The 13,274-nt window shown below is 42.2% G+C and overlaps 1 gene segment (V, D, J or C); it reads left to right on the forward strand.

Moving 5' to 3' along the window:
* Window positions 1-732: 732 nt before the first annotated feature.
* On the forward strand, window positions 733-1,533 carry LOC121543931. The segment is given in 2 exon segments: window positions 733-741; window positions 1,144-1,533. Coding segments are annotated over 2 exon segments (318 nt in total).
* Window positions 1,534-13,274: the final 11,741 nt, after the last annotated feature.

Genomic DNA, 13,274 nt, shown 5'->3' on the forward strand with positions numbered 1-13,274 from the left:
CATTACTTACTTAATTATCATTACTTAGATATTCATAATTCGTATACCTTGTACGTAGAAAGCAAGTGTCCAGATGAAGATGGTGAACTTTCAGGTCATGACAAATATAATGAGTTACAACCATGATAACGATGATGATGATGATGATGATGGGGAACATGATGATGCTTTCTAAACATATTCAATGTTGATCTCCTTACTAATCAGTCTGACTGAGGGAGGTTTTTGTACGGCTCTGTATCACTGTCTGAACACATATTTACTATTGGGATAGTGGAAACTCTGACAGTAGTAATCTCCTGCATCTTCAGCCTGGACTCCACTGATGGTCAGAGTGAAGTCACTCCCAGTTCCACTACCACTGAATCTAGATGGAGTCCCAGACTGAAGTGTTGTAGCATAGTAAATAAGGAGTTTAGGATCTCCTCCAGGTTTCTGTTGGTACCAGGCTAGATAGTTAGTACCATACACATCACTGCTGGTTTTACAGTTCAGAGAGACTGTCTTTCCTGGGAGAACAGATTCCACTGTAGGAGTCTGAGTCACAACGTACTGTCCACTGGATTCTGATAAATTGACTGAAAAAATGTCTGTGAATGAAATAGTATAGTAATTCAAAGTACTGAATAGAAATATTAACTTTGATATACATTTAAATGGAGTAGATCTAATAATATTTTCAACAATACATTCGGAAAATTGTAACTTTGAAAGCAGAAAGCAAGTGTCCAGATGAAGATGGTAAAAAAAGTCATTGTTGTTGTGGGTTCTGTTGTCATGAAGGACAGCTCTCAGTCATGAAGTCTTAAACTCACAGGGCTATATATAATCTTAGAGCAGCGGAGAAGATACATTATGCAAATGAATGTTTCAAATCTATTTCAGTTTCCAAGTAGGCTCCCATCATTAGAATATTTTTTGTCCTGCATGAACTTGTTTTTAAAATAATAGTAATTAGGTGGGTGCTTATATTTGTCTTTATATTTGTCAAATAAAGTACAGATACCCTACAAAAACTACTTAAGAAGTACTTTAAAGTATTTTTACTTAAGCACTTTACACCCCTGCTTTGCTGAAGATCTTACTGAAGCTGTACTTGATGTAGTTACTTAGTTGATGTGTTCTGTTTGTTCCAGGTAACAGTGTCCCCACCCTCACCGTCCTGCCCCCTCTAGTGAGGAGCTGTCCAGTACAACAACAGCCACACTGACGTGTCTGGCCAACAAGGGCTTCCCCTCAGACTGGACCATGAGCTGGAAAGTGGATGGGACCAGCAAGAAGCAGGAGGCCAGTCCCGGGGTCCTGGAGAAGGACGGCCTGTACAGCTGGAGCAGCACCCTGACTCTCACTGCCCAGGAGTGGACCAAGGCAGGAGAGGTGACCTGTGAAGCCCAGCAGAAATCCCAGACTCCAGTCACCAAGACCCTGAGGAGGGCTGACTGTTCTGGGTAGGACCCCTCAGTCACACAGCCCTGTGGAGAGAGGCTGCTGGTTCCTCTGCTTTGACTCTGTTCTGAGATCAGATGTTCTCTGTCTAATTGATCACTGACATGTAGACTAACAGAGGGCTTTGCTTGAGTTCATGTGTCAATCCTCTCTGTAGACTGAGGTTTTATCAGTGTTAGATGTGATGTGTTCTGCTTTATTATTATTAGATACTGTAGGAATGTTTGCTTTGATGCTTTGATTAATAGATGAAAATAAAGACTTCCCTTTCGAACAAATATTGTCAAAATATTTAGTCAAATGTTGAATGATATAGAAATATATTTGTAAAGTCTGATTCACTGTTTCTTTGAAAATGATCAGACCTAATGTCACAGCTTAGTTATTCACTTGAAAACACCTCATCATCAAACTGTAGGTCAAAGTAACACAATATACTATAATGTTAACAGATTAAAAGGAGAGGTCTAGATACTACAATGTTAACAGATTAACAGGAGAGGTCTAGATACTACAATGTTAACAGATTAAAAGGAGAGGTCTAGATACTACAATGTTAACAGATTAACAGGAGAGGTCTAGATACTACAATGTTAACAGATTAAAAGGAGAGGTCTAGATACTACAATGTTAACAGATTAACAGGAGAGGTATAGATACTACAATGTTAACAGATTAACAGGAGAGGTCTAGATTCTACAATGTTAATAGATTAACAGGAGAGGTCTAGATACTACAATGTTAACAGATTAACAGGAGAGGTCTAGATTCTACAATGTTAACAGATTAACAGGAGAGGTTTAGATACTACAATGTTAACAGATTAACAGGAGAGGTCTAGATACTACAATGTTAACAGATTAACAGGAGAGGTTTAGATACTACAATGTTGACAGATTAACAGGAGAGGTCTAGATACTACAATGTTAACAAATTAACAGGAGAGGTCTAGATACTACAATGTTAACAGATTAACAGGAGGGTCTAGATACTACAATGTTAACAGATTAACAGGAGAGGTCTAGATACTACAATGTTAACAGATTAAAAGGAGAGGTTTAGATACTACAATGTTAACAGGAGAGGTCTACATTTTAGTCATTTAGCAGACGCTCTTACAGTTAGTGAATAGATTTTTTATTAATTTTTTATTTTGATACTGGCCCCTCATGGGAATCGAACCCACAACCCTGGCATTGCAAACGCCATGCTCTACCAACTGAGCTACATCCCTGCCGGCCATTCCCTCCCTTACCCTGGACAACGCTAGGCCAATTGTGCCCCACCCATGAGTCTCCCGGTCGCGGCCGGGTGCGACAGAGCCTGGATTCGAACCAGGATCTCTAGTGGCACAGTTAGCACTGCGATGCAGTGCCTTAGACCACTGCGCCACTCAGGAGCTGTCTAGATACTACAATGTTAACATATTAACAGGAGTGGTCTAGATATTACAATGTTAACAGATTAACAGGAGAGGTCTAGATACTACAATGTTAACAGATTAACAGGAGAGGTATAGATACTACAATGTTAACAGATTAACAGGAGAGGTCTAGATACTACAATGTTAACAAATTAACAGGAGAGGTCTAGATACTACAATGTTAACAGATTAACAGGAGGGTCTAGATACTACAATGTTAACAGATTAACAGGAGAGGTCTAGATACTACAATGTTAACAGATTAAAAGGAGAGGTTTAGATACTACAATGTTAACAGGAGAGGTCTACATTTTAGTCATTTAGCAGACGCTCTTACAGTTAGTGAATAGATTTTTTATTAATTTTTTATTTTGATACTGGCCCCTCATGGGAATCGAACCCACAACCCTGGCATTGCAAACGCCATGCTCTACCAACTGAGCTACATCCCTGCCGGCCATTCCCTCCCTTACCCTGGACAACGCTAGGCCAATTGTGCCCCACCCATGAGTCTCCCGGTCGCGGCCGGGTGCGACAGAGCCTGGATTCAAACCAGGATCTCTAGTGGCACAGTTAGCACTGCGATGCAGTGCCTTAGACCACTGCGCCACTCAGGAGCTGTCTAGATACTACAATGTTAACATATTAACAGGAGTGGTCTAGATATTACAATGTTAACAGATTAACAGGAGAGGTCTAGATACTACAATGTTAACAGATTAACAGGAGAGGTATAGATACTACAATGTTAACAGATTAACAGGAGAGGTCTAGATACTACAATGTTAACAGATTAACAGGAGAGGTCTAGATACTACAATGTTAACAGATTAACAGGAGAGGTCAAGATACTACAATGTTAACAGATTAACAGGAGACGTCTGGACACATTCAGTAGATGGAACTCCTTATTATTCTTTCTTGGACAGTTTTTTACTTGCTTGACTTATAGACTCATAAAGACAGTAAACTAACTTCATTGAACATTTGATCGATATCTTGGTCTTTCACCAATGTGATCACACCTGCAGTAAGATACATTTGTTTGACAAGATCCTCATAATATTACAAGTATCACAGCTTCAAGATAGTCAGAGTATTCTCTACCTCCTACCCCCTGGGACAGAGTGAACATCTGGTGAATGTGCTACTCTATTCTGGGACAAGCACAACCACCCAGCCATGTCTATTCAAATCTCAGTTTCACTCCCACAGCTACCAGTCTAGCAGTTGAACAGTTTCACAGCCTGAAATAAACTGGACTGGGCCAGATGTGAGGGAGTGATTGGTTTTAACCTCTATGGTGGATTCATGGAGGGAGAAACAATAGATATGCCATCATGTAAATAATGACAGATAAAATGGGTATTATAGGGTACTAGGGGGTAACTAGACCCCCCTAAGAACAATACCTAATTGCTGACACAAAAAAGCAACGTTTGGGAAAAATGTGGAATGTGGATGAAGGTCATGCTTAGGAAAATCAACTATGAAGGGAAATAATAGCTACAGTTGACACTTTTTAATCTATTTCATGAAATGTTGTTTTTAGAAAAGGTGTGTTTTTTTAATGGACCGGGGTAATTGATGTGTTAACTCTCTTATGCTCAGCTATGGCACGATTCTAATTTGTACATAGGTCACAAATAAAGCTATCCACAGTCAAATTGGAGCACAGCTCATGAGCCCACCTCCTGCACTGCTCACACCTAATCCAGTCCCCACCTGTGACCGAAAACAGGGGGAGAGATGCCAATTAAAAAGCTCTTTCTAAGAAACTTAGCTAGCTATATAGTTATACAGTGGGGGAAAAAAGTATTTAGTCAGCCACCAATTGTGCAAGTTCTCCCACTTAAAAAGATGAGAGAGGCCTGTAATTACACTTCAACTATGACAGACAAAATGAGAATTTTTTTCCCAGAAAATCACATTGTAGGATTTTTAATGAATTTATTTGCAAATTATGGTGGAAAATAAGTATTTGGTCAATAACTAAAGTTTCTCAATACTTTGTTATATACCCTTTGTTGGCAATGACACGGGTCAAACGTTTTCTGTAAGTCTTTACAAGGTTTTCACACACTGTTGCTGGTATTTTGGCCCATTCCTCCATCCAGATCTCCTCTAGAGCAGTGATGTTTTGGGGCTGTCGCTGGGCAACACAGACTTTCAACTCCCTCCAAAGATTTTCTATGGGGTTGAGATCTGGAGACTGGCTAGGCCACTCCAGGACCTTGAAATGCTTCTTACGAAGCCACTCCTTCATTGCCCGGGCGGTGTGTTTGGGATCATTGTCATGCTGAAAGACCCAGCCACGTTTTATCTTCAATGCCCTTGCTGATGGAAGGAGGTTTTCACTCAAAATCTCACGATACATGGCCCCATTCATTCTTTCCTTTACACGGATCAGTCGTCCTGGTCCCTTTGCAGAAAAACAGCCCCAAAGCATGATGTTTCTACCCCCATGCTTCACAGTAGGTATGGTGTTCTTTGGATGCAACTCAGCATTCTTTGTCCTCCAAACTTCTGGATTATCCAAATGCACTCTAGCAATCTTCAGACGGGCCTGGACATGTACTGGCTTAAGCAGGGGGACACGTCTGGCACTGCAGGATTTGAGTCCCTGGTGGCGTAGTGTGTTACTGATGGTAGGCTTTGTTACTTTGGTCCCAGCTCTCTGCAGGTCATTCACTAGGTCCCCCCGTGTGGTTCTGGGATTTTTGCTCACCGTTCTTGTGATCATTTTGACCCCACGGGGTGAGATCTTTCGTGGAGCCCCAGATCGAGGGAGATTATCAGTGGTCTTGTATGTCTTCCATTTCCTAATAATTGCTCCCACAGTTGATTTCTTCAATCCAAGCTGCTTACCTATTGCAGATTCAGTCTTCCCAGCCTGGTGCAGGTCTACAATTTTGTTTCTGGTGTCCTTTGACAGCTCTTTGGTCTTGGCCATAGTGGAGTTTGGAGTGTGACTGTTTGAGGTTGTGGACAGGGGTCTTTTATACTGATAACAAGTTCAAACAGGTGCCATTAATACAGGTAATGAGTGGAGGACAGAGGAGCCTCTTAAAGAAGAAGTTACAGGTCTGTGAGAGCCAGAAATCTTGCTTGTTTGTAGGTGACCAAATACTTATTTTCCACCATAATTTGCAAATAAATTTATTAAAAATCCTACAATGTGATTTTCTGGATTTTTTTTATTTTGTCTGTCATAGTTGACGTGTACCTATGATGAAAATTACAGGCCTCTCTCATCGTTTTAAGTGGGAGAACTTGCACAATTGGTGGCTGACTAAATACTTTTTTCCCCACTGTATTTAGTAAGGAGATCAGGAAGATAGGAGCAATAAAGAAGCAAGGGACAGTCTCAAAAATAAATAAGGGATGGCAATTGGATGATAAATTACCAATATTACCTAAGTGATTGTTTAAGTAGGTGGTAATATTGACACATGGGCAGTGACATGTGTCAATAGGAGGGATGGATGGTAGAGCAGATTAGTCAACACTTTGTTGCATATGGGATTACTAATTATAAAAAATAAAATAAACTTTTGTTCAAGATGTGTTATCTGTGCTCAAAATAATCACCAGGGCAGACAAAGGGCACCTCAGGGTGAGTATCCTCCGGCTAAGTACCATTTCCAGCAATTGAAAATGGAATTTATAGAGTTATCACGGAGTGAAGGGAAGAAATTTAGAGCAACCCCAGATAAAGATGGGTTATCCCCGTTTGAGAAGGTGTTTGGAAGACCTTACAGAATGCCACAGTTGGCAGGACCAGACAGGCAGACATAGAACTAGAGAGCACCCTAGCAGAACACGTGAGAAGGTAGTTTATTAACCACACCTGTATGTCAGAGGTTTTGTGCCCCACAGGTGAACTAAAGGAGAAGGTGACCCACTCTATATAACCTGGAGACTGGGTGTGGATCCAATCCTTAAAGAAGAAAAACTGGAAGCAGCCCCGTTGGGAAGGTCCATATCAGGTCCTGTTGGTGACGGCCTTCGCTGTAAGAATTGCGGAAAGATCCACCTGGGTGCATGTCACCCACTGTAAAAAGGTAAACCCAGTTACACCTGACGAACAAACACAGAGTTAGGAGAAAGAACCGATCACCACTAGGGCTCGGGGGTTGGCTCCTTAACGAAGATTCCCTTACCCTGTCTGATCATCCCTGTGTGAGTTCGATAGAAGGTAAAGCAATGGGTTGGCCTCTGGCGTCTGACATGTTCTCAGGGCGAGGGTGGGGATTCACAGGTCTCCTGACGGTTGGTAGCCGTCTGATTGTGGGGGCCATATTCCTAACACACTCAAACCCTCCTGATCCGCCAGAAGTAGTAGTTAACCTAACACAAGTTGATAAAATAATACCTGAGCACAGTCTACGAAGGCATAGGAGACAGCTAGACGTAGGGAAAGGGGAAGTACTAGGGACTGTAGGGAAGGACATCACCTTTGAGGTCTTTGCGGACCAGTTGGGGAGTTGGGGACTACTGGCTGGTAGTATCGTAAAGGATGGGAGATATACAGTGGGGAGAACAAGTATTGGATACACTGACGATTTTGCAGGTTTTCCTACTTACAAAGCATGTAGAGGTCTGTAATTTTTATCATAGGTACACTTCAACTGTGAGAGACGGAATCTAAAACAAAAATCCAGAAAATCACATTGTATGATTTTTAAGTAATTAATTTGAATTTTATTGCATGACATAAGCATTTGATCACCTACCAACCAGTAAGAATTCCGGCTCTCACAGACCTGTTAGTTTTTCTTTAAGAAGCCCTCCTGTTCTCCACTCATTACCTGTATTAACTGCACCTGTTTGAACTCGTTACCTGTATAAAAGACAGCTGTCCACACACTCAGTCAAACAGACTCCAACCTCTCCACAATGGCCAAGACCAGAGAGCTGTGTAAGGACATCAGGAATAAAATTGTAGACCTGCACAAGGCTGGGATGGGCTACAGGACAATAGGCAAGCAGCTTGTTGAAAAGGCAACAACTGTTGGCACAATTATTAGAAAATGGAAGAAGTTCAAGATGACGGTCAATCACCCTCGGTCTGGGACTCCATGCAATATCTCACCTCGTGGGGCATCAATGATCATGAGGAAGGTGAGGGATCAGCCCAGAACTACACGGCAGGACCTGGTCAATGACCTGAAGAGAGCTGGGACCACAGTCTCAAAGAAAACCATTAGTAACACACTACGCCGTCATGGATTAAAATCCTGCAGCGCACGCAAGGTCCCCCTGCTCAAGCCAGCGCATGTCCAGGCCCGTTTGAAGTTTGCCAGTGACCATCTGGATGATCCAGAGGAGGAATGGGAGAAGGCTATGTGGTCTGATGAGACAAAAATATAGCTTTTTGGTCTAAACTCCACACGCCGTGTTTGGAGGAAGAAGAAGGTTGAGTACAACCCCAAGAACACCATCCCAACCGTGAAGCATGGAGGTGGAAACATCATTCTTTGGGGATGCTTTTCTGCAAAGGGGACAGGACGACTGCACCGTATTGAGGGGAGGATGGATGGGGCCATGTATCGCGAGATCTTGGCCAACAACCTCCTTCCCTCAGTAAGAGCATTGAAGATGGGTCGTGGCTGGTCTTCCAGCATGATAACGACCCGAAACACACAGCCAGGGCAACTAAGGAGTGGCTCCGTAAGAAGCATCTCATGGTTCAGGAGTGGCCTAGCCAGTCTCCAGACCTGAACCCAATAGAACATCTTTGGAGGGAGCTGAAAGTCCGTATTGCCCAGAGACAGCCCCGAAACCTGAAGGATCTGGAGAAGGTCTGTATGGAGGAGTGGGCCAAAATCCCTGCTGCAGTGTGTGCAAACCTGGTCAAGACCTACAGGAAACGTATGATCTCTGTAATTGCAAACAAAGGTTTCTGTACCAAATATTAAGTTCTGCTTTTCTGATGTATCAAATACTTATGTCATGCAATAAAATGCAAATTAATTACTTAAAAATCATACAATGTGATTTTCTTAATTTTTGTTTTAGATTCCGTCTCTCACAGTTGAAGTGTACCTATGATAAAAATTACAGACCTCTACATGCTTTGTAAGTAGGAAAACCTGCAAAATCGGCAGTGTATCAAATACTTGTTCTCCCCACTGTATATGTATGTTACCATGTACATCCTGGGACCATGTAGTTGCTCATACCGAGTGGGGGGGGGGGGGGGATGGGGGGATATGTCAATCTCCATACACAGTTTAAGGACAGGTGGAGTATTGTGAAAGTAGGGAATTACCAGAAATGGCAGTGCGACCCATATAAGGGTAGATACTGTCTGAAAGTCCGAATTAAGCTAAAACAGGTTACAGACCTGACAAGTGAGATATCCTCTTCAACTGGGGCACCCTATAGAGTAAACCTCTCTGAGGGAGGTAGTGAGACCGGGGCTGTGGTGAAGATAGTGCAAACTATAGACCTGAAGGAAGTAGTACAGGTGGAGACGGGGTATAGGGATCCTAACCTGTGGTTGGAATGGATTCAGTATATGGCAAGAACTATGTCTAAAGAGGACTGTTATGCCTGTGGGACAGCCAAACCAAGGTTAACAACTACTCCATTCCCCTTGACGGGCTTTAACTCTCCGTCAGGTTTATCCTGCATGATAATATTGTTCAAGCCACCTGGGAATGTGGTGAAGGAGTCTTGTAGTAACTTGCACTATCTGTATCCCCCGATAACAAAGTCACCCCAACCTAGGTTGCCTCCGTTTGAAGTCTCAGGGGATTCTTATTATTGTTTTTCTAGGACTAATAAGATAGGATACAGGGTAGGGCATCTTAGCTCCTGCTCCCACACAGAGAATGTCCCAACTAAAGAGACCATGACTAATCTCTCCTCTTTGTTGCAGCCAGAGGATTTTAGGAACCAAAACCAGGCCCGTGCTGACATCTGGTGGTTGTGTGGTGATAACAGATTGTGAACTCACCTACATACGCAAACAATCAAACGTGTCAGAGACTGGTGAGTTGTCACGTAGAAAGCGGGACCTCCTCCCGGGATCCTTTGATGAAAGGATATATATTGATGGGATAGGAGTACCTCGAGGGGTTCCAGAATAATTCAAAGCTAGGAATCAGATCGCAGCTGGGTTTGAATCAAGTCTTTTCTGGTGGTCAACAATAAATAAAAACGTAGATTGGATAAATTATATTTACTATAACCAGCAAAGATTTATAAACCACACTCGTGATGCAATAAAGGGATTGGCTGAGCAGACAGCGGCAACTAGCTTAATGGCATGGCAGAATAGAATAGCTTTAGATATGCTTTTGGCTGAGCGGGGCGGAGTTTGTGTTCTGTTTGGATCTATGTGCTGTACTTTCATCCCCAACAATATAGCACCGGACGGGTCCATGACCAAAGCGCTTCAGGGACTCACCACGCTGGCGAACGAACTGGCTGAGAACTCTGTTATTGATAGCTCCTTAAATGGTTGGTTTGATAACATATTTGGTCAATGGAAAACTATTGTTGTAACTATTCTGGGTGCAGCTATAGCTTCTATGGGTATGCTTGTTCTTTGTGGATGTTGTCTTATTCCCTGTGTCCGAGGGTTGGTGAGCAAGGCGATGGAGAAGGCGGTTTCCCAGCAGATGGTGATATACGGCCCAATCCCGGACTCCGACCTAAGGAATGAAGGATATGACCTACCAGGCTTGGTGGAGGACGACGACGATTCAGATAGCAGGCCATTTAGCAGACACTTTAATCAAAAGCGACTTACAGTCATGCGTGCATAAATGTTTTGTGTATGGGTACAAGCACCGTGCTCAACCAGCTGAGCTACAGAGGACCACACAATGTTAACAGATTAACAGGAGAGGTCTAGCCACATGTAGTAGATGGTACTCCTTATTCATCTTTCTTGGAAAGGTTGTTGAGCTGCTTGATTTATAGACCTATAAAGACAGTCATCTAATGCTATTAAACATTTGACATGACTGGTGTCTTAGACACTCACCAATGTGATCACATCTGCATTAAGCTAAATTTGGTTTAAAAGATTTCAACATAATATTACCAGTACCACATCTTCAAGATAGTCATTTACATTTTAGCAGACACTCTTATCCAGAGCAATTTACAGGAGCATTTTGGGTTAAGTGCCTTGCTCAAGGGCACATAGACAGATATTTCACCTAGTCGGCTCGGGGATTAGAACCAGCGACCTTTCGGTTACTGGCACAACGCTCTTAACCACTAAGCTAACTGCAGCCCCATAGAAGCTTCTCTACCTCCAACCCCCTGGGAACAGAGTGAACAGCTGGTGACAGCGCTGCTCTATTCTAGGACAAACAGAACCACCCAGCCCTGTCTGTGTAAATCTCAGTTTCACTCCCACAGCTACCAGTCTAGCAGTTGAACAGTTTCACTGCCTGAAATACCCTGGACTGGGCCAGATGTGAGGGAGTGACTGGTTTTAACCTCTATGGTGGATTCAGGGAGGGAGACACAACAGATATGCCATCGTGTAATTAATGACAGATAATATGAGTATTATACTTTATATGTATAGTGTATATAGAGCAAAGGAGGCTGGTGGGAGGAGCATTAGGAGGATGGGATCATTGTAATGGCTGGAATGGAATAAATGGAACGGTATCAAACACAACATTTATTCCATTTCAGCCATTACAATGAGCCCATCCGTCCTATAGCTCCTCCCACCACTAGTGTACATGTGTCTCATGTTTGAGCCCAGCATGATGTCTCATTCACAGATATAACAGTCTGTACCCTGCTCATCAAAATAGTTAATATAATGCTAGAGGATCACATCCATTTAAATCAAACATTTGGTTGAGATCCATATGAGAACTTGTTTTAGGTGCTGAAGTGATTGTAACTTTGAAGTAATGTTGATGTCATAACAACTTTTGATTAACTTCTGTAGATCTTACTTTGCATATGGACAGGTATTGTGTTTCAAAACTTCAAATAACTTTTATATACCCTTTGAGCCCATGACAAATACTGTCAGTCATAACTATGATGATGTTAATGATGATGATGGTCATGTGATCTGAATGATTGCTTTCTAACCATATTTAATCTAATGACCAGTGTTCCATGTCACTGTCTCTTCCCCCTCAGCACCTGCAGTAGGTCCCAGCTGTAGCAGTACAGTCACTGTGCAATCTGACTGAGGGAGGTTTTTGTACGGCTCTGTATCACTGTGTGAACACCCAGACACTATTGGGGTAGTGTAAACTCTGACAGTAGTAATCTCCTGCATCTTCAGCCTGAACTCCACTGATGGTCAGAGTGAAGTCACTATGAGATCCACTGCCACTGAATCTAGATGGAGTCCCTGACTGAAGTTTTTTAGCATAGTAAATAAGGAGTTTAGGAACTCCTCCAGGTTTCTGGTGGTACCAGGACATACAGGTATAATCCCCAGTACAAGCATCTGCTACATTTGAACTGGTTTTACAGTTTATAATAACTGACTGTTCTGGGAGAACAGTTTTCACTGCAGGAGCCTGAGTCACAGTGACCTGTCCTCTGGATTCTGAAACAGATACATTTAAGAATATTTTGAAATGTGTTTGTTTTATGTACATTTTCATGAATCTCAATCTGTCGAGGCAGAGGCAATATAGATGTAATATTTCGATAAGAAAAATAATTTTAAGACCATGATATTAAATTGTCTTACCCTGAATGAAGAACATCAATATCCAAAAGAAACTCATGATCAAAGTCATTGTTGAAGTTATGTTGTCATGAAGGACAGCACTCAGTCATTAAGCGTTAACCTTACAGGGCTATAAAAACACTCCCACACCACTGAAGCATGTGCTGCCAATGCAAAGTGTTCTATGTAAATAGTTTTCTTGGGAAGGACCCACATTCATAACAGATACATACAGTGGGGAAAAAAAGTATTTAGTCAGCCACCAATTGTGCAAGTTCTCCCACTTAAAAAGATGAGAGAGGCCTGTAATTTTCATCATAGGTACACGTCAACTATGACAGACAAAATGAGAAATATTTTTCCAGAAAATCACATTGTAGGATGTTTAATGAATTTATTTGCAAATTATGGTGGAAAATAAGTATTTGGTCAATAACTAAAGTTTCTCAATACTTTGTTATATACCCTTTGTTGGCAATGACACAGGTCAAACGTTTTCTGTAAGTCTTCACAAGGTTTTCACACACTGTTGCTGGTATTTTGGCCCATTCCTCCATGCAGATCTCCTCTAGAGCAGTGCTGTTTTGGGGCTGTCGCTGGGCAACACGGACTTTCAACTCCCTCCAAAGATTTTCTATGGGGTTGAGATCTGGAGACTGGCTAGGCCACTCCAGGACCTTGAAATGCTTCTTACGAAGCCACTTCTTCGTTGCCCGGGCGGTGTGTTTT

The sequence above is a fragment of the Coregonus clupeaformis genome, chromosome 28, assembly GCF_020615455.1.
Source record: "Coregonus clupeaformis isolate EN_2021a chromosome 28, ASM2061545v1, whole genome shotgun sequence".
Taxonomy (NCBI): domain Eukaryota; kingdom Metazoa; phylum Chordata; class Actinopteri; order Salmoniformes; family Salmonidae; genus Coregonus; species Coregonus clupeaformis.